The sequence below is a fragment of the Diabrotica virgifera genome, chromosome 1 (genome assembly GCF_917563875.1).
Source record: "Diabrotica virgifera virgifera chromosome 1, PGI_DIABVI_V3a".
Taxonomy (NCBI): Eukaryota; Metazoa; Arthropoda; class Insecta; order Coleoptera; family Chrysomelidae; genus Diabrotica; species Diabrotica virgifera.
Window position 1 is genome coordinate 284,024,355 of NC_065443.1, and position 23,877 is coordinate 284,048,231.

At 32.5% G+C, this 23,877-nt stretch overlaps 1 protein-coding gene across 12 annotated transcripts in view; it reads left to right on the forward strand.

The window, feature by feature from the left end:
• Positions 1-23,877, forward strand: part of LOC126884845 (uncharacterized) — a 127,418-nt gene that overhangs the window by 78,619 nt on the left and 24,922 nt on the right. For 7 of the 12 annotated variants that reach the window (XR_007698162.1, XM_050651129.1, XM_050651147.1 and 4 more), the window contains exon 6: positions 9,973-10,200. The exons of 2 other annotated variants lie outside the window; for them this stretch is intronic. Coding sequence is in view for 8 of the 10 variants with exons in the window: in XM_050651129.1 (XP_050507086.1) it covers positions 9,973-10,200 (228 nt within the window). In the remaining 2 variants the exon portion in view is untranslated. The remainder of the gene's footprint in view (positions 1-9,972; positions 10,201-23,877) is intronic. 3 more of the 12 variants (XR_007698163.1, XM_050651153.1, XM_050651162.1) reach the window with 1 other exon arrangement.

Consider the following 23,877-nt stretch of genomic DNA (forward strand, 5'->3'; position numbering starts at 1 on the left):
TAACTTTGCACCGATTGTCCAAACTGTCTATTGTTATCATTTTGAAACAAAATTCTTGGATTTTAGTTCTATTTTTCTTCCAATTCAATACTGTAGACTGTAGATGTAACGACACCATATGTTGCTGCAATTGTTTTTAAAGATTCGCCTTTTAGTCCAGGGCGCATCTGTTTTGAGATGGACGTTGAGAGGTGACTCAAATTTTTTTGCAGAAATTGCTTGAAAATAACTTAAATAATAATATTTGAGTTATCCTCCCACGCAAAATGGTCCGGAACATTGTTTAAATAATCAAAATGTCAAAATATGAAGGAAAAATTCGATTTTTTTATTGGTTTTTTGATTATAACTTTTAAACCGTTCATTTCTGAGAAAAGTTGCACTAACATAAAAGTTGTGCAATTAAATTTCCTACAATACAGAATTGGTTAAAAATTTAAAAAATAGTCACCCTTGTTGCAAAATAACAATAATTGCGAAAAAAACCATACAAAAACAAATATTTGCATTTTACGTTTTTCAACCATTTATACTACACTTAGGACCTTCATATTTTACCCAGAAAAACTCTATGATGCAATAAAATAACACTGTAAATTTTATTAAGATGGGTTTAATAGATTTTGCAAAATAAATTTTGCAATCCAGCTTTCGCAAAAAAAATTCATTCTTTTAAAATGTCGCTGGACTGAAAATAAAGCAGATAGCAAGTTGAATTTTTTTTTACTTATAGAAATGTACTGTACCTTTCATTCGCAATTTTCAAAATTAAAATCGATTAATTACCACGGCGTCAGGAAATTTTTTAATAAACATTAATTTTTGGTGCTACGCGCAGGACAGCGGTGTTCGATTCACACAAGTTGATTTCCACCAAAATTTCTTCCAATCTTTATCTAATATATTATTTTCTTACTCTATATTTTGTTGTATTTTAATATTTTAATTCCACAAAAATCAAACTAATTTTATTATTGTTTGTGAAATATTGTTTAAACAATTGCATATGTTTAAAAATAATAAACTTTTATTCTCCAAGTTAAAATATATGAACAAAGAAAGTTTTTGCTAGAAAAAGTGTTATTTCAAAGGTTAGAGTATGTGTTTTTATTTTGCAATAAACAAATTTATTTATTTATATCGAAATGTAATAAAAATTAAAATGTATCAATCATTATCAAAGGTCATTGGAATGCCCAATCAGAGCAAACTATCCGCTGTCCTGCGCGTAGCACCAATAATTAATGTTTAATTAAAAAAAATCCTGACGCCGTGGTAGTTATTCGATTTTAATTTTGCAAATTGCAAATTAACGGTACAGTACACTTCTATATTCAAAAAAAAAAATTCAACTTGTTATCTGCTTTATTTTCAGTCCTGTAACATTTTTAAAAAATTAATTTTTTTTGCGAAAGCTGGATTGCAAAATGTATTTTGCAAAATGTATTAAATTGATCATATTGAAATTTACACTGTTGTTTAACTGTATCATAAAGTTTTTCTGGGTGAAATATGAAGGTCCTAGGTCTAGCATAAATGGTTGAAAAACGTAAAATGCGAATACTTCTTTTTGTATGGTTTTTTTCGCAATTATTGCTATTTTGCAACAAGGGTGACTATTTTTTAAATTTTTAAGCAATTCTGTATTGTAGGAAATATAATTACGCAACTTTTATGTCAGTACAACTTTTCTTGGAAATGAATACTTTTAAAGTTATAATCAGAAAACCAAGAAAAAAATCGAATTTTTCCTTCATTTTTTGACATTTTGATTATTTAAACAATGTTCCGGACTTTTTTGAGAGGTAGGATAACTCAAATATTATTATTTGGGTTATTTTCAAGCCATTTCTGCAAAAAAATTTGAGTCACCTCTCAACGTCCAAATGTACTAATATTTTTACAGATGCGCCCTGGTCTATTTATTAATCCTACCTAATGCTTCTACTTTCTTTTCCATTGTCACTACAACATTTTTTCGTTTTGTTGCCATTACGTATACAAAAATACACGCAAACCCAAATCTATCTGAAGCACGACTACAGAACGGAATCGAACAATACAAGACTGTACTACACACAAGACACTCACAATCGGAACGATGTTATGTTATTTAAGAACGGTGGAGACTAAGGCCATTGTTTAAAAAAGAATTTTTTAAATAGTGTTTTAGTCTTTTTTAAATAATGCTAAGACAGTTTGAAATACATAAAGGAATACTACAGGTGCCTGCTGTTTCCGATAATCCGAGAGCCGCCGTGTGCCATGAGTCATTTTTACTATCGCATAGTTCAAATTACACAAATACACATTATCTCAAATATTATATCACATACATTTTTATTGTTAAAATGTTTGTCTGATAAAAATCGGTCCGGGTTAGCCGGACTTCCGGGTTATCGGGGCCGACTTATCGGGGTTCCACTGTAATTAATAATGAAAAAATGACTTTTTTTTTTAAATTCTACTAAAAATTTTCCGGCCCGGGCAGATATTATTTTAAATTTTTTGGATCATTCGAAACAAAAAATCTTTTGAATTTTTTTTTGATCATTTATAAACATTTTAAAACTAAAAAAAAAAAACGAAAAATTACGATTTCTAAGGCTAAAAAACAAGTAAAAAATTTCATTTTTGAAATTACGAAGTACCTAGATTCAAGTTCAAATTTTACTCTATCGAAAAACAAGTAAAATCCTTTATAAAAGGGATATTTATTAAAATTCCCTAAAAAGGGCTATATCATAGAACTAGTTTTCGATCTGATAACAGATCATCATCAGTGTTGACAAGATGCTGACATGCTAACCACCAAAATACAAAAATATTCGGGTAAAAACCCTTTAAACTTGATCCGTCATGGAACCATTGATTATAATTGTGAGATTGAACATGGATGCACAAAATATCAAATGTATTCTGCTCAGGGTACTATTTGAGCCCAAATTGAGTTGTTCACATGTTGACTAAATGATGGCAACTCTCTAGTCTACTAGATGGAGTACTACTATTACATATCAAATAATTTTTATCCATCAAACAGATCGGTAAAAGTCCTTCTTGTATCGGATCCTCTATTATCAACTGACAAAAGTTATAGTGTTGCAAAGACACAATTCTTAGGATAGGGTTCAAATAATGTAGTTAAATTAATGATAAAATCTACTACTATTATCTAATCTACATTATCAACTAAAAAACTAATGATTAAATCTTCTAGGTTTAATTATTAGATCTAGATATTTCCAAATGAAGAAAATATCTGATCTGATACTAAAGGTTTTTTGATGACCTTTATTTGCTCTTAAAACATTTTTCTAAAGCTATTTTCATGTGAAATCTTAATGCAATTTACTATTTTGATTGAAAATAAGCCACAATTTTACTTTATTTTCACTTCGGATATCGTTCTGAAAATACAAAATATTAATAAATTAAACAACTTTTGTTTTTGATATATTGTGTTTGTTAATTTTTGGTAAAAATTCTTCCAATAGTTTAATTTTATCTTCCTCATTCATATTGAAAATTCAGATATATATTATAAAAATATACACTCACTGGCACAAAATTCCGCCACTAAAAATTTTTTATTAAGTTTAACAATTTATATCTATATTATTTTGTACTCCGATTTTCAAGATTCTTACATAATTTTGTAGCTACGTGTATTGGTATCGTTTGTTATTGTTCCATTAACAAAAATTGCTTAGATGGCATTATACGGGGGTGAATGGAAACCTTGTATTTTCTCCTAATTTTAAAAAATTCTGTGGAAAAATGGAATAAATGATTTTGTTTTACAGTCATTTCATATTATCCCCAAGGCATCACTAAGATTCTGTTTGGAATTATCCCAATAACTCTTTTCTTATAAGAGCTGCTCAATTTTTTTATAAATAAAAACACTGATTTACTCATAAATATGAATACCTTAAATAGAGGTTGGATTGATAAGGACGTTGGATTGATTGACGTGAATGCAAGGACTGCAAAGTAATTAATAGTTAGTGAGACAGTAAGCCAACAACATAAGCTGCTTGTTATGGACATTGAAGTAAAAAGTAAAAAAATCAAGTGGTGGATGCTAAAAGATGAGAAAGAAGGTCTATTCAGGGAAAGAATAGTAAAAAAAATATGTTGAAACATGAAAAGAAGCCCTAACACAATTTGGAGGAAAATGGCCAATATTATTAGAGAGATGGCTATTGAAATACTTGGGAAAATGCCAGGAAAGAAGTTTGAGGATAAAGAGACTTGGTGGTGGTCAAATGAAGTACAAGGAAAAATAAAAGAGAAGGGAAAATTATATAAAAAGTGGCAAGAAACCAGATTGGACATAGATCTTCAAATCTATATGGTCGCCAAAAAGGAAGCGAAAGTAGCAGTAGAAAAAGCTAAAGCAGAAGCGCATTCAAACCTATACGATCCACTTGATACCAGGGAAGGCGAAGCAAAGATATATAAAATAGCCAAACAGAGAACAAAGAAAGCAAGAGATTTTAATCAGATTAGATGTATCCGAGATGAAAATAATAAAATACTAATTCACGAAAAGGATGTCAAAAAGAGATGGAGAAAGTATTTTGACAGTTTATTAAATGAAGAATTTGATAGACATCCTGTGGAGTTAACGGAGACAGTAACAGCAATGGTTACCAGAATAACAAACGAGGAAGTGGCTCAAGCGCTTGAAAAAATAAAGAAAGGAAAAGCAGTCGGACCAGGTGACATTCCTGGGGAAGTATGGAAAGCATTGGGAGAGACAGGAATAAGTTGGCTAGCAGGTCTATTTAATATAATTATAAAAGTTGGACAAATGCCAGACGAATGGAGAAGCAGTATATTAGTACCCGTCTACAAAAATAAGGGAGACATACAACAATGTACAAACTAGGGCTATAAAACTACTTAGTCACACTATGAAAATATGGGAGAGAGTAAATGATAAACGAATACGTGAAGAAACCGAAATATCCGATAATCAATTTGGATTTATGCAGGGCAGATCAACAACAGATGCAATTTTCATTGTACGGCAACTAATGGAAAAATACAGGAATAAAGAGACCAACGCTCATATGGTATTCATTGATCTTGAGAAAGCGTCTGATAGAGTTCCTCGAGAAATTCTGTGGTGGGCACTCAATAAGAAAGGAATCCCTGGCGAATATGTAAAGATTGTGAGAGATATGTATGAGGGAGTAACGACTAGTGTTAGGACAGGTGTGAGAGAGACTGATAAATTTCAGGTGAAAGTAGGATTGGACCAAGGCTCGGTGCTTAGTCCTTATTTATTCTCATTAATTTTGGACCAGATAACAGCGAAACTACAGGGTAGAATTCCATGGTGCCTTATGTATGCTGATGGTGTAGTGTTAATAGGAAATAGTGAAAGAAACTTAGAACAAAAACTGGAACAGTGGAGACAAGCTCTGGAGGAAGAAGGTTTAAAAGTTAGTAGGACAAAAACAGAGTATTTGGAATGTTCATTTAAAGATGGAGTTACTACAAATAAAATGGTATCTTTGGATAGTGAAATTATTGTGAAAAGCAATAGTTTTAAGTACCTAGAATCGGTATTACAGAGTAATAAAGAAATAGATGGAGATGCATGCAGTAGAATTAGGGCTGGATGGATGAAGTGGAAAGAAGCGAGTGGTGTGTTGTGTGACAGAAAAATTCCAATGAAGCTGAAAGTAAAATTCCATAAAACAGCCATAAGAACGGCTATGATGTACGGAACTTAATGTTGGGCAGTGAAAAAGAAAGAGGAACAATGAATGCATGTGGCGGAAATGAGAATGCTTAGGTGGATGAGTGGAGTGACAAAGAAGGATACAATTAGAAATGAGTATATTAAGGGAAGTCTAGGTGTGGCACCAACTGATGCCAAAATGAGAGAGCATAGGTTAAGATGGTTTGGTCATGTTCAACGTCGAGACGTTAATCACCCAATACGAAGAATAGCTGAAGTGCAGATTCCTAGAATGAGTAGGAGAGGAAGACCAAAGAAGACCTGGGGGAGACGATAAGGCAGGACATGTTAGTAAAGGGGATTAACATTGATATGACCCAAGATAGAATTGTGTGGAGAAATGCAATTAGGGAAGCCGACCCCGCATAGGGATAAAGCAAAGAGAATGATGATGAGGTTGGATTGATAAGATTAGAATGCCCCGCATGCAGTCCAGATCTCAATCCTATCGAGCATTTATGGGATGAATTGAAAATAGTTAATCGCCGTCATTAAGTCTCCAGAAAATTTGGTACAGTTATGTGGTCATGATAGAGGAATATCATGCTATTCCCCAGGCAAGGATATCACATCTTATTCATTCGATGCCAAAAAGATTGCGAGCAAACATTGCTGCGAGAGGTGGACATACCCGCTATTAAATTGTTTTGTTTTATTGTTAATTTTGTTTTGTGTTGTTAATTTTAGTGCGTTTGATATTTTTAATTAAATAAACCTTCAAGCTGCGTTTTTACTCACAGCTTTTACAAGAAAAGAGATATTCGGATAATTCAAAAAACAAAATCTTAGGGATGCATTCGAGATAATACGAAAGGAGTATGAAACAATATCAGCCCTTCAATTTTTCCACAGAATTGTTTAAAGTTAATAGAAAACACAACGCTTCCATTTACTTCAAAATTTTAAAGTAAAATTGTGGCTAATTCCTAATCAAAATGGTAAATTACACTGACTAGATTTAACCAGTTTTAAATTTTACAAAAAATATCAGATAACAATTTATTGACCATACAATATTAAAAACAAAAATAAGGAAAAGTAAAAGTAAATAGAACGATGTTATATACTAAAAATATCATTAAAATTTGCAATTTCCATAATAACATTGAGATTTTATCAAACACTTGTTACCATTTGGACCAAATCCAAAGGATTGTTCATAATTTTGAAGTCACGAATAAAATCGACCGATTTACAAAAGAAACAAGTCAACAGTAGCTATAAACATCGTCTTATTTTGGCATGACTTTTTACTACAGTTTAAAATAGACATAAGTTTTTAGTGAATGAAGAAAATATAGTACAAACTTACTCACATACAACTATTAGTGTTCAGTTTTTTATTTAAATATTTGTAATAACTTAACAAAATTAGAATAGAATAGAATACCTATATAGTTTTGTAATGAACGAGTAATTTAGTATATATCTCTGAGGGACTTACGTTTATTTTTATCGTGAAAATTCTTTGATTGTTCGGTCACAGGGCTTTATCATTCTCTTTATCTGGCCTAATGTAACAAAACAAATTCATAATAAACCGATATAAGAAAAATTTTCGTTTTTCCGTTGATAACTTGTTAAGGTCCATGTTTTGTTTTTAGCACCTTTTTGATATGGTTAACTTTACTCCTTTACACTTTCTCCACTTTAATTGTACTTTTTTATTGTCCGTTTTTTGGAACAATTAATGAATCTTGTTTTTTCTACATCAATAAAGTCCTTGGTCCGACATGTAGGTCGCTCTATTAATAAAAATCTTTGTTACTTAGAGGGTATCAAAATATTGATATCCTTTAAATAAGATTTAGAATTAATTTAGAAAATAGATTGGACGGATCTCACAAACGAACTTTTTTTAAGGAAGATTCATTTAATTGTTAGGGAAGAGTTTGACTCATAGTCGGAGAGATAGAAGCGGATTTTGTGCGTGATATGGATAAGTAATATGGAAAAACTATACGGGGATATGTTGAATTAGTTGTGTACATGACTTTCACCAACGACCGGAAACCAGAGTTGGGGCCGAGGGTAGTTATAAGGGGTCAAAGTCGCGGATTTTATTATTTTTTTTATGACGCTCATGATTGAGATAGTGCACCAAAATTTGGAAATAAGTAGGTCATGACGTAACTAAGTAAAATCTTTAGGGGCGGAACGCTGCGTGGCCGAAAAAGGGGTGGGGGTAGGGGTGAATATAAAAAATATAAAGGGTTTTTTGCGACGTTCGTGATTGAGATAGTGGACCAAAATTTGGGAATAAGTAGATCATGACATTACTAAGTAAAATCCCCAGAGCTGGAAACCAGAGTTGGGGATGAGGGTAGTTATAAGGGGTCAAAATCGACGTTTTTATTATTTTTTTTTGTGACGCTCATGATCGAGAGAGTGCACCAAAATTTGGGAATAAGTAGGTCATGACGTAACTAAGTAAAATCTCCAGGGGTGGCACGCTGCGTGGCCGACAAAGGGGTGGGCAGGGGTGAATACAAAAAATATAAGGGGTTTTTTTGCGACGTTCGTGATTGAGAGACTGCACCAAAATTTGGGAATAAGTAGACCATGACATAACTAAGTAAAATCCTCAGAGCCGGAAACCAGAGTTGGGCATGAGGGTAGTTATAAGGGGTCAGAATCGCCGATTTTATTATTTTTTTGTGACGCTCATGATCGAGATAGTGCACCAAAATTTGGGAATAAGTAGGTCATGAGGTAACTAAGTACAATCTCTAGGGGTGGAACGCTGCGTGGCCGATAAAGGGTTGGGGGTAGGTGTGAATATTAAAAATATAAGGGGTTTTCTGCGACGTGCTAGACTGAGATAGTGCACCAAAATTTGGGAATAAGTAGACCATGACTTAGCTAAGTAAAATCCCCAGAGCCGAAAACCAAAGTTGGGGATGAGGGTAGTTTTAAGGGGTCAAAGTCGCAGTGTGTATTATTTTTTTTGTGAGCCGGCACAACATTTGTCCCCCACGCGGCGTTCTTCCCCTGGAGATTTTACTTAGTAATGTCATGATCTACTTATTCCCAAATTTTGGTGCACTATCTCGATCATGATTGCGGCAAAAAAACCCCATATATTTTTATACTCACCCCTGCCTACCATCCCTTTGTACCCCAAGCAGCGTTCCGCCCCTGAAGATTTTACTTAGTTACGTCATAACCTCTTTACTCCCAAATTTTGGTGCACTATCTCCATCATGAGCGCCACAAAAAAAAATAATAAAAACCGCGAATTTACCCCTTATAACTACCCTCGTCCGCCACTCTGGTTTCCGCCTCTGGGGATATTACTTAGTTATGTCATGGTCTACTTATTCCCAAATTTTGGTGCACTGTCTCAATCACGAACGTCCCAAAAAACCCCTTATATTTTTTATATTCACCCCTACCCCCACCCCTTTGTCGGCCACGCAGCGTTGAGCCCCTAGAGATTTTACTTAGGTACGTCATGACCTACTTATTCCCAAATTTTAGTGAACTATCTCGATCATGAGCGTCATAAAAAAAATAATAAAAACCGCGACTTTGACCCCTTATAACTACCCTCGGCCCCAACTCTGGTTTCCGGCCGTTGGTGAAAGTCATGTACACAACTAATTCAACATATTCCCGTATAGTTTTTCCATATTACTTATCACGCACAAAATCCGCTCCCAGCTCTTATACTATCAGTATATCACCCTAAAATAAGATTACATTGATAAATAAAGCCAATTATTGAGTGAAGTGATATACAGTCGGAAAAATGAAAGAATACCCATGAACGAACATATAAAACACGCTGTATTTTCCTGTCACCGTGTCACACAAAAAATTGGCCAGCGTAAGTACATGTAATAATAATTATTACATGTACTTGCGCTGGTCAATTTTTTATGTGACAAGGTGACACGAAAATACAGCGTGTTTTATATGTTCGTTCATGGGTATTCTTTCATTTTTCCTACTGTATTTATTGTTCTCTGCGTCTTTCTATATTTCGGAAACATCCAATTCTGTTTTTTCTGAAAGATTTAATTTTCTTTTTACTAATGTTCAGTAGTCTTAAGGTTTTACAGAAATACATTTTTATTTTATTTTATTTTGTTTTATTTTATGAACATTATTTTTGGTCCTAAGACTGAACATCAAAGTAAATTTTTTTCGATAAAAAGTGTTATGACCATGAACCCAGAGATCAAAAGTTGACAAGTAAAAATGGTTTCCAGGATCGTTGCCTTTACCAATTCTGGATCGAAGTTCGACGTCCCGAGCATCTAGCCAGCGAACGTACGCTAGTATGCCGTCGCGACGGTCCAGTAGTGCGCCAGGGTTCCGTTCGGGGGCCACCTATTCTAGAGCAGGTGCGGCCCGTGCCGCGGCCATCTTGCTGCTCTCCTACTGTCAAGTAGCGCCCCCTATCGAGGAGTGCCGCTTTACCGATACCAAATTTACCGGTATAGATTTCTTTGATGATTCATGTCACTTTATATTGATGACTTGGTATAGTTTATATGACAAAATACTGCAAAATGTTGAAGACATAGTTTACGCAGATCAGAACAACACACTAATACCTCTATTTATTCTATTACTTCTCTTACTTTCACAATTTATTCATTCATTCATAATTAATCGTCATAGTTCTTCCAATGAAGCTGAAATAGTGCCCGAAACATACGAAGAAGTCCAGAGGAGTTAAATTGGGGAAACTTACTGGCCATCCAATAAAACCTTTCCATCCAGTCTATTGCCATGCAAACCATTCATTAACGTGTCTATGCTGTCATTCGAGTCTTGTTGGAAAAACAAATAATAATTTTTGTCCTTCCATTCAGATTTCTCTTGTACCCTTCTCCTCCATTATATTACATTCGTGGTTTTCACGTCGTCTTCCACGTCATCCAACCGTCTCGTTCTGGGTTCTTTCTGTTTCGCATTCCTATCGGCTTCTGTTGTACTATTTCTTCGTTGATTTTGTATTTGTTGATCTTTGATCATGTCCCAGCCGTGATAGTCTCTGACTTTTAATAAATATTACAACGTCGCGTCGTGCCCTTCATTAAATTCATTAATCTCATTGTTACCACTGATTCTCGATTCTCCTTATGTTTTTCTGGAACTCCTTTTTTCTTATCTTGAGTTGATTTTCATCTTTTTTTCTCATTACCCAGATCTCATAAATATAGGATACTTAGGTATCTGTAGATGGTCATTTTGGTTCTATTATCTAATAATTTCGATATCATTAATATTTCATTATAGTCCAGAGAAATAAGCTTTTTCTCGTGACACATCCCCCTCCAGGTCGAAACCAAAATTTTTGAGTAGTATGAACATCTATATTAATAACCTTTATATTTCCTGCAGCCGTTTTTGATGATATACATAGTTATAAACAAATTAAGGTCAAAAAACGGTAAAGTTTCGCTTTTTTTGTCTATAACCAAAAAGTTAAGCATTTTAAACAAATTTAAGAGTAAGGAACTCATAAATCGTCTAAAAAATTTCAATACGGCGTTCGCTGAATATGTCTATCCTTATTGGTTGCTTAGAAAATTGCAAAATGAATTATAAATTTTGAGTTTCTATAAATATTCATAACTTATGTAAAAATTAACTTATAACCTTCTTATTACACGAATTGCTGAGACTTTTGGTGCTTAAATTATTTATTATATTTTAAATTTCAAAGCAATTGGTCTAATAGTTTAAAAGATATTTAATTTGTTTATCCCAAATTCATTTTTTTTGCAACACTACAAGTCAGAAAATTATGAGGTTACAGTAAAACTTCTGACAGTATATGGGAGAAGAACATTTATACTATTGACTTAATTAAAAAAAATTTACAAAAAGGAATATTAAACAGTGTAAAATTATTTTGAAAAACATGTCGATTTTTTGCTTACGTATAAACAATTAGAATAACTTTTTAACCGTTACCCGTAGAAAAATTATTTTTTCATATTTGCAAAGACTGAATTTTTGTACATATTTAGAAAAAAAAAAAAAACAATTGTCCTAGGACAATTAGGGACGAAGTTAGCCTCCTTTTTTTAATTCACATGTTTTTGTGCAAAATAATTTTGCAGTATTTAGAATTATTTTTTGTCATTTTTTTTTAATCAAATTAATAGCATAAATTTTCTTCTTTCATAAACTATTCAAAGTATTCGTGTAACTTCATCATTTTCTGACTTATAACGTTGCAAAAAAAATTAATTTGAAATAAATAAATTAAATAACTTTTAAACTGTTTGACCAATTGCTTTGAAATTTAGGTTATAATTTAAGCATCAGAAGTCTCAGCATTCCGTGAAGTAAGAACGTTCTAAATTAATCTTTAGATAAGTTATGAATATTTATAAAAACTCAAAATTTATGATTTATTTTGCAATTTTCTAAGCAATCAATAAGGACATACATATTCAGCGAACGCCATATTGAAGTTTTTATACGATTTATGAGCTTCTTACTCTCAAATTTGTTTAAAATGCTTAACTTTTGGTAATAGACGAAAAAAGCGAAAATTTACCGTTTTTTGATCTTCATTTGTTTATAACTATGTATATCATCAAAATCAGCTGCAGGAAACATATAGCTTATTATTATAGATGTCCATGATACTTAAAAGATTTGGTTTCGGCCTGTAGGGGGTTGTGTCACCAACAGGATATTTTTTTTTCTTATTTCTCTGAACTATTAGCATAGTATGTACGATTTCTAGCGCTGGAAACACGCTCATTAATTTAGCTAGTTACATAATTCTTTTTTTGATTTCTGTGCCCATATATGTAGAAGCATCCTAATGGTCGATGGTATAGTAGTTTATTATATTATTTTTTTGAGTTGTCAGGTGTTTTTTTGACGGTTTTTCACTTTGTTTTTGTTTCGATCATTTTAAACTTAAACCCTCCTTTCATGCCTTAGGAGGAATTTCCTTGAACACTTCCATTATTTTGCTCCTACTAATGATAGCTACATCATCTGCATGTGCAGTAATTTGTACCGATTTGGTATTTACATCAAATTTACATCAATTGGTATTGAAATCAAATTGACTACATCCTAATAAAGCACAGATATCGAAACTCAATTCAGGCAGTAAAGGCATATCCAGGAGCGGACGTATCTTCTGATCACAGTCTTCTTATTGCTAGGTTTCAACTTCAACTAAAAAAGACGCAAAAAAGCCGCAACAACAATAAACTTAACATACAGAAACTTAAGTCAGAAGAAACAAAAGAAAATTTGAAACATGAAATCAACACAAATCTAGATAGAAACCCAAGAAATATTTGCAACGTAGAACAACAGTGGCAATTCTTCAAAACCTCTATATTAGAGCCAAGTAAGAAAGTACTTACAACAACCAAATGTAAGAAAGAAGAATGGATGACGGAGGAAATTCTAGAGTTGATGAATGAAAGAAGAAAAAACAAAACAATTAATAAGACTCGCTATAAACAGCTTCAAAATCAAATAAGAAGAAAAATTAGGGAGGCTAAAGAAACCTACTTCTCTGAAAAATGTAAAGAAATAGAAGAACTTCAAAACATATATGACAACTTCAACCTACATAAAAAAGTCAAAGAACTAGCCGGAATAGGAAATAGAAGAACCTCAAATATATTGCTCGACAAAAACGGAAATACTATAATGGAGACAGAACGAAAACTACGACGATGGAAAGAGTACATCGAGGAACTATTTCATGACCAGAGAGAAGCTAGTACATCCGTAGATAGCCAAACCGGAGATGTAGGCCCAGAGATAACCAAATCAGAGTTTAGTCAGGCAATAAACTCTATGAAAACCAATAAATCTGCTGGTCCAGACGAATTACCTAGCGAGCTGATAAAGTTGGTCAACGAGAAAAACCTGGACATAATAGTAGAACTGTTCAACGCTATCTATACTACGGGAATCATCCCTAGAGAAATGTTGACATCAGCATTTGTGTGGTTGCCAAAAAAAGTGAATGCCAAAGAATGCAGTGACTACCGAACCATAAGCTTAATGTCACATACCTTGAAAATTCTGCTGAAAATTATCCACGCCAGAATACACTCTAAACTGGAGCTGGATATTAGTACACTCAATATGGGTTCCGCAATGGAATGGGCACCAGAGAGGTATTATTCTCCTTCAACGTGCTGACACAGAGATGTTTGGATGTTAACCGTTCTCTTTACGTCTGTTTTATAGACTACAATAAAGCGTTTGATAAAGTAAAACATGACCGACTCATGGAAATTCTAAAAACTAAAAACCTAAATGAAAGAGATTTAAGACTAATAAGACATCTGTATTACAATCAGCGAGCAATAGTAAGAATTGAAACAGAAACATCTGAAGAAATGAAAATAAAGAGAGGAGTCAGGCAAGGCTGCATACTATCACCTCTATTATTTAACGCATTCTGAAGAGGTAATGCGAGAAACTCTGGAAGATGAAACAGTCGGCATAAGAGTAAATGGAGTCTTGGTTAACAACATCAGATATGCAGATGATACAGTAATAATAGCCGATAATTTACGAGACCTGCAAATACTCATGAGTAAAATAAGGTGTAGTAGGGAGTACGGACTCTCTCTCAATATTAAAAAGACAAAGTTTATGAAAATTAGTAAAACAACCATAATACTAACGAAATCTTGATAGTAGAGGGCCAGCAGATCGAAAGAGTAAAAAAGTACACTTACCTAGGGACACTTATAACCGAAAATAATGACTACACTGCAGAAATCAAAGTCAGAATCGAGAAAGCACGTTCTAATTTTATGAAAATGAAAAAGGTCCTATGTAGCAAAGATTTAACATTAGCTCTTAAAGTACGCCTAACAAAATGATACGTATATAGTGTACTATACTATGGACTGGAGTCATGGACGTTAAATGTAGAGACAATGAGACGACTTAACGCCTTTTAAATGTGGACGTATAGAAGAATTATGAGGATTTCCTGGGTAGATAGAGTTACGAACAATGAAGTACTGAGAAGAATAGGTAAAGAGAAGGAAGTTGAACTTACAATTAAAGTAAGAAAACTACAGTACCTCGGACATGTGATGCGGGGCGAGAAGTATGGCATCCTGCGACTCATAATGCAGGGAAAGATAGATGGCAGAAGAAGCATCGGCAGAAGACGAATTTCATGGCTGAAGAACCTGAGAGAATGGTTTGGATGCAGCTCAAAACAACTATTTAGAGCTACTGCCTCAAAAATTAAAATAGCTATGATGATTGCCAACCTCCGTAGCGGAGATGGCACCAGAAGAAAAAAAAGGTATTTACATGGCCAGTTACCTTGGTTTTTCTGAGAACTGCCTCCAGAACTAGGTTGAACAACATGGTCGATAGTGCGTCTCCCTGTCTCGCTCCCACATTGATATCAAATAAAGGAGTCAGTTATTGGATTTTCTATGAATGTATCATAGAAACTCTATTCTGTAAATTATCAGCGATTAATACATCATCCACAAACCTCAGATGATTTAATCTTTCTCCATCTATATTGATACCCATATCTTGTCATTGAGTGTTCTTAAATATTGACTCTAGAGCTGCTCTGAACAATTTTGGCGAAATATTGTCTCCTTGTTTTATAGTCTAGGCGCCAGAGGGGTCACTGTATCCTTTTCTGATGGACAAACTCAACGGTTTTTAATGGATTTTTGGCTGCTGATTACGAATTTCGAGGGTGGATTTCGATTCGAGTGGTCAAAAAATTGTTATAAATAATTTAATTGTTTATAAGGCTCTGGCTCATAAACTAAAAGAGATACAAAAAAATGTTTCAAATAAAATTTTTTCTTTAATAAAAAATGAAGAAAAGAAACGTTTACTAAACTTAAATCCAATAATTAAAACTCAAGATATTGTAAAATTAGTGCACAATGTAAATTTCAAATTGCAAAATAAGTATTTTTCTAAGCTTTATCGATCGTAACTCGGCTTCTACGCATGAAAATGAGCCTTAGAAGATCTCATTTTAAAGCTTAATTAATAGGCTTTCAAAAAAAGTTTGTTAAATTACTTTGTCTTCATTTGTTTTAAAGTTATACCCGTTTGAATTTATAATTTAAATAGACAAGGCAGGAGGAGATGATAAAATTGAACCGGAAATGGTAAAATACATGGGAGAAGAGGGAATAAACTGGCTATGGACAATATATAAAGAGGCGTGGGAAAACAAGCAATCCCTAGAGACTGGCAGAATAACATAATTGTACCAATATAAAAAAAGGAGAACATATAAACTGCGAAAACTACAGAGCTATATGTCTATCATCGGTATGCTTTAAAGTGTATACGAAAATAATAGAGAAAAGACTAAGGCAAGAAGTAGAAATGAAATTGGGAGATGAACAAGCGGCCTTTAGACCAGGAAGACAAACAAATGACAACATATTTACCATCAGGAACCTAATCGAAAGATGCTTAGACATGGGGGAAAAACTGGTATTAGCATTTATAGACCTAAGAGCAGCATTTTACACGATAGAAAGACAAATTATAGGGGAATGCTTGAGGAAAATAAATGTACCAAACAGATTGATAAAAATTATAGAAAGTACTTACAAAGAGGTAAAAGGAAGAGTACAAATAGCAGGGGAACGATCAAAAAAATTTAATTGGAATAGAGGTATTAAACAAGGAGATAGTCTTAACCCTTAGCTATTCATAATCGTAATGAATGAATTAATAAGAAAAACTAGAGCAAGAACCAACCAACTACAGACAATAATAGGATACCATAGATTACAACCGGTAACAATGAAGTCCTTAATATATTCGGACGACATAGTACTAATAGCAGATTCCGAGAACAAAATGCAGAAACTAATGGATATATGGGTAGAGGAAATAGAAGAGCTAAAAATGGAAATAAACGAGGAAAAAAGTAAGATAATGATAATCAACGGCAAAGAAGATAATGAAATAAACATAAAATGCAAAAACTCAGAACTAGAAATAGATACAACTTACGAATACCTGGGAAGTATCATTACTAACGACGGAAAAATAGACTGAAAAATAACAAATAGAGCAAAGAAATCAAACAAGTTATACTATGCCTTAGCCCCAATACTGGAGAAAAGAGAACTTGCAAGAGAGACAAAAATAAACATATATAACACAATAGTGATACCGACTGTGCTCTACGCAAGTGAAAACTGGACAATTCTGGAAAAACATAAGAGCAGAATAAATGCAATGGAGATGAGACGTTTAAGAAGGATAGTTGGAAAGACAAAATGGGATAGATTAAGCAACGAGACTATTAGGAGAATGGCCAACCAAGAACCAATAATGAATAAACTAAAAAAGAGACAAATGAATTGGTATGGGCATTTGATGAGGATGCAACCCAACAGAATTACGAGAAGAATCCACGAGGCAAGGAACATTGCAAAAAGAAAAAGAGGCAGACCAAGAAAAAAATGGATACAGCAAATAGTAGAGGCGGGAAAAGTTAAAGGAAAATCACTCGAGGAATTAAAAATAATGACCGAAAACACAAAAGAATGGAAGAGATGGGTGAATGTAAATTAAAATAGCGATCCCAAATCGGACACCCTGATAGGGTACAAGGAAGGGGAGAAAGAAAGAAAGAAAGAATTTATAATTTTCTTTAAAAAATTGTACATTCATTTGTTTATAAGGATTTCAAGCAAATTTGAGCCATAAATATTTATACTTTAATTAACAATAAGGATAGAACAACTCAAAAGGAACAATTTGAGCTTACGAAAATGTTTGTAAGTTTATTTTTGGCCAAGATATCGATATTTTAATGGCGCGCTATGAAGTGCAAGATCGGTTCCCAGTCAAGTAATATTATCGCGGTAAAGACACCGATCGACTGCTCTCGTGTTACATTATTTTGCTCAGGAGGCCTTGCCTATTCTTAATAAATAATATCAGCTGACTTTTTAGTTATATTTCTGAAATATTAGTTTTTAATGTTTTTTTTCTCATTTAGTACAAAAAATAGAAGACAAAGTAAATAGAATGAAAGGTTATACGAGGTACAGCATGATGATTTAATATAAGAATTATATAAAATTTTATTAGGATCTTCAAAAATGAAAAATTAAGATAACGTATATATACATAGAAATTATAATTTGCATGGAGAAGTTAGCACGTGAACCTTTACACTGAGAGCATGAGCCGATCTTGCTCCTCATAGCGCGCCATTAAACTATCGATATCTTGACCAAAGATAAACTTATGAATATTTTCATAAGCTCAAATTATTCCTCCTGAGTTCTCCTATGATTATTCTTAATTAAAATATTAATGATTATGGCTCAAATTTGCTTGAAACCCTTATAAACAAATCAATGTCCAATTTGTTTAAGAAAATTATAACTTCAAACGGGTATCACTTTAAAACAAATAAATACAAAGTAATTTAACAAACTTTGTTTGGAAACATATTAATTAAGCTTTAAAATGAGATTTTCTAAGGCTCATTTTCATGCGTAAAAGCCGAGTTACGATCAATAAAGCTTCGAAAAATACTTATTTTGCAATTTCCAATTTGCATTGTGCACTAATATTCGAATATCTTGAGTTCTTAGTATTGGATTTAAATTTAGTAAACGATGTTTTCTTCGTTTTTCGTCAAGGAACAAATTTTATTTGAAACCTTTTTCTGTACATCTTTTAGTTTATGAGCCAGAGCCCTATAAACAACTAAATTGGTTTTAACAATTTTTCGACCACTCGGATCGAAATCCACCCTTGAAACTCGTAATCAGCAGCCAAAAATTCATAAGAAACCGTTGACTTTGTCCATCAGAATTGAAAAGGACACGGTGACCTCTATTTGGCGCCTAGACTATTACTCTTCGACCCAAGCTGAATTTTTCTCTAGCTTTGTGTAGTCGTATACTTGATGTCGCTTTCTCATATATGTTTTTGATTCATGACGTGTACCTGTAGTCTATTTGGCTTTGATTTAGGGCTTCCAGTACTGTTTGACACTCTACAGAATCAAAAGCCTTCTCGTAATCGACAAAAAAATTGAAGAGCCAGTGGTATGTTGTACTCGATGTATTTTTCAATTAAAATCTTTATGGAATGCAAATGGTCATTTGTGCCATATCCTGTCCTAAAGCCTGCCTGTCTGACGTCTTAACCTCCTAATATACTTCTCTTCAAGTGTTTAGTATTCATATTTATTTGTACTTAAATAACTTTAGTCGAACATCCTGTACATATTTATCTATTTTTGTTTTATTATTTAGTGAAACAATAATACCTGAAAGTACACTAACACAGAAAAAGTTTCTCACCAGGCACTACCACGGCTTAGATTCACTGAAATAAATCTTTTGCAGTATTTTGTCCACTGTTGGCTGCATACGGCATCCACTTGTGGCATTCAATGTTAGTTTTTGCATCAAACATAACAATACTCAAACATCCCTTAGGTTATGATATCAAAAAGAAAGTCAACAATTTTGTAGTATCTAAAGCCAATCAGGAGGTATTTATGAAAACGAAAAAATAAATAATGTAAGGGGACACTCTGTATAATAAAAATCAATGCAGAATGGAGGATGCAAGATGGCAGAGGTGAAAACGGCATTTTCTAATTACTTTTTCAAGTGCATTTTGTTAGATGAGAAACAGAACATAGTCCGGTGCATTCGTCCTAAAAATGTTCTTTAATTATGTCAAATTAAAAAGTTAATATTGTTTTCGTAAAGCGCAGAGATACCTATATTCTACAGGGTGTCCCGGAAAATAGTGCGTTCCTTTAAGATATGGAGAGAATACACAATTTGGAACAAAAAAGTCCTATACCATTTTTTTCTAAAGTTAACCGTTTCCAAAAACAAGTTAACATTGTTTTCCATATACCTGTATTTTAATGTTTGGAAATTTTAATAAACTGGCAACATCGTACGCACTACGGCATAATAACATAATAAAAACTCGTTTGTGATTGTGATTAACAGTATTTAAAATAATCCAACCTAATAGTAGGTAATACTTATGTATTTACTATTTGTTTACTAAAATTATTTTCTTTCGAAATGTATTGAAATACCTATTGCATAATTTTAAACGAATTACACATCTTTTAACATAAAAACACATCTTTTAACTAAACGTAGTATTATGTATTTAGTAAGGTTTAAATGGGTTGAATGCTGAGTATTGCTGAGGGCTTTAACTGAATTACATAGTTTTAATAGTTTACAGTGGAACTTAAATACACCAGATAATGTCTCAGTAATTTGTTTACTTGTGAACTGAAATAACTAAGTTGTACTTACTTGAAAATAATTATTATACCGAATGGATGTTTCAAGTAACCTTTCACAAACACCATTCATAGGTAATAATATAATAGGTAATACACTCACTATTCGAAAACATTTTCGGCATTGACACTAAACAGGATTCTTTAAAACTATCTGTTTACTATCTATCTTCTATCTATTTATTTACATGGGACTGTCCGACTGTCTATGCTTAAATTTGCGTACCGCACATAGTTGTCAGATTTAAATTTGCCTACCAAAATACATTTTAATTTTTTGGTCAAACGGTTGCATTTAGAAAAAAATGTTATAAGAGTTTTTTGTTCTACATGGTGCCTTCTACCTATACCTTTAAGGAACGCACTATTTTCCGGGACACCCTGTATAAGTTAACTTCAAAAAAACATGCATTTGGAACCCTTGATCATTTATGTTCATACGGCATGACCTTAAACAGGAAAATATTGTATGTATAGCAATCGGAAGGTAGAAAGGTCAAAGCTGAAAATCGTTAGCATTTAAGAATGATACCAAAAAGCGGTTGATTGGTAATATTCTTAAATAGTCCAGGGTAATAAGGTTTTTTCCATGACACTCGAGCAGCCAGGGTACTGAAGCGTTTTTTCGACAGGTAATACCTATAAGAGCAAATTGTAACTATTTCCTGCGTAGGATCTGGCGGCCATTTTTATTTATAAACAATTAAGTGTCAAAAAATGGCATTTTTCCCTTTTTTTTCAAATCAATGGAAAACAGTGAAAGTTATGGTTTTTTTAGTACAAATATCTTTGAGATTATGGAAAAAGCTTTAAAATGACATATTACAAAGTTTGATATATTCATTTATTGTTAATATAATTGCGAAAAAAGGTCGGAGTTGCAAAAAAAATTAATTTCGCAATATCTATTGTAAAAATTAGTGTACAGCTTTGAAATTTTTGTCATACAAGGGTTCTTTGGTGCTTAATATGTGATAAAAATTTCAAAGCGATTCATTCAATTGTTTTATTCAAATTGTTTATCCCAGAGAGCATTTTTTTTACAATAACATAAGTCAGAAAAAAATGACGTTAGAACCATTCCACAGGTGTCAAATGAAAGAGCACGAGCTATATTTTCAACTTGGTTTAAAAAAAGCGAATAAAAAATGCATTTATTAGTAATAAATAATTATGCAAAAGTATCGTAAATCTTTCCTTATAAACTTTTTATTTTGTTATACAGCGTGTCTACTTGAGTTGGAAACATATGGGAAACTTTTTTATTATTAATTTTACGAAAAAAAGTTATTCTTTATAAAAACTTCTGCATGCCCCAAAACCTAAGATTCAATTATCAGATATCAAATTTTCTCAATATTATACGAGGTATGTCAAAAAATATGAATTTCGGCTAAGGGTAAAGTACCTTTATTTCTCTCAATATCGAAAATTCTTATTATTAAAAGTTGTTTGGAAATAAAAACCAAGCTCAAATATGTAATTACATGCTTCTAATTGGAAAAAAATATTTTCCAAATTTTTCTCAAATTTATTGATACTAACTTCGTTTTTATTCATTACACATACGATAACTCTTTTATTATTACTTTTACGAAAAAAAGGTATTCTTTATAAAAATCTCTGTATATCCTAAGACCGAAGATTCAACTAACAGATATGACATTTTATTAATTTTATACGAGTTATGTCAAAAAATATGAATTTCACTCAAGAGTAAAGTACCTTTATTTTTCACAATATTGAAAACGGTTATTAAAAAAGTTGTTTAGAATTAAAAACTATGTGTCAATATGCAATTACATCCTTCTAATTGAAATACTGTGAAATATAAAGGTGCTATAATATTGAGCGAATTTCATATTTTTTGACACACCTCGTATAAAATTAATAAAAGTTGATATATCGTGGTTGTGTCTTAGATTTTAGACCATGCAAAGTTTTTTATGAAGAATAACTTTTTTTTCGTAAAATGAATAATAAACGAGTTATAATATTTGTAATAATTAAAAACGATGTTGGGTATCCATAAATTTGAGAAAAATATTTTTTTTTCAATAAGAAGCATGTAATTGCATATTTCATCTTAGTTTTTAATTCCAAACAACTTTTTATCATAAGAGTTTTCGATATTGAGAGAAATAAAGGTACTTTACCCTTAGCCGAAATTCATATTTTTTGACATACCTCGTATAATATTGAGAAAATTTGATATCTGATAATTGAATCTCAGGTTTTGGGGCATGCAGAACTTTTTATAAAGAATAACTTTTTTTCGTAAAATTAATAATAAAAAAGTTTCCCATATGTTTCCAACTCAAGTAGACACGCTGTATAAGAAATTATATATATTTATTACAATTTTTTATCAATTATGATATAAATAACATTACTTGGTAGTTGTGCACTTAAAACAGGGTAAAAAAGTTAATTTTTTTGGAAAAAGTTATTCAAAAAGTTTATAAGGAAAGATTTACGATACTTTTGCACAATTATTTACTACTAATAAATGCATTTTTTATTCGCTTTTTTGAAACCAAGTTGAAAATATAGTTCATGCTCTTCCATTTGACACCTGTGGAATGGTTCTAACGTCATTTTTTTCTGACTTATGTTAGTGCAAAAAAAATGCTCACTGAGATAAACAATTCGAATAAAATTTAAACGATTGAATGAATCGCTTTGAAATTTTTATCACATATTAAGCACCAAAGAACCCTCATTTGACAAAAATTTGAAACCTGTACACTAACTTTTACAGCAGTTATTGCGAAAATATTTTTTTTTGCAATTCCGACCTTTTTTCGCAATTATATTAACAATAAATTAGTATATCAAACTTTGTAATATGTCATTTTAAAGCTTTTTCCATAATCTCAAAGATATTTGTACTAAAAAAATCATAAGTTTCACTGTTTTCCATTGATTTGAAAAAAAAAAGGGAAAAATGCCATTTTTTGACAGTTAATTGTTTATAAATAAAAATGGCCGCCAGATCCTACGCAGGAAATAGTTACAATTTGTTCCTATAGGTATTACTTGTCGAAAAAACGCTTCAGTACCCTGGCTGCTCGAGTGTCACGAACAGGGTATATTTTTGTCTTATTACCCTGGCCTAAAAGTATCGTGCGGTGATCGGTGTGAACACTGTTTGGGTTGGAAGAAAATGGAAATCTACGGGATTTGGATTGTTTTACCGAATATTAGACACACTTGCCTAAGAATGGAGGTCAAAGCTAACAATACTATTATCAGTCCGTCGATAAGCCACTTCAGTAACCTACTATAGGCCTAAAACCAATATGCTCAGAGAACCGGTACTCTATTATGGATTATATTGGTCTCCACAATGATTTCTTCTCAAATGCAATCGAAACCGGAATACCTCGGGTGCAATACATGTGGAGAGAGATACGCGTTACTGCAACTGATTATTCAAGGAGAAATCCAAGAAAAAAGCGTAGGAAGACGTAGAATATCATGCCTGCGCAACCTAGTGGTATGGATATACATCAAATGATCTTTTAAGAGCAGCCGTCTTCAATGTCCGAATAGTTATGATATTTGCCGACCTCGGCAAATCTCATAGGTTCGGATCTCGGAGATGGCACTTGATGAAGAAGAAAACACAATAACGACTCAAGACAACTGACAAGAAAGGATAATGAACATGGAACATGGAACATGGAATATCAAATCACTGAAAACTAGAAATCAGAAACTTTTGGAAATGATAAAAGAAAAGCGCCTAGATTGAAGATTGCACATATCTTTTAGAAAAATAATTATCATTGTAAGAACGAAAACCGATAACCATATACTTTATATTGTGTCATTATACAGT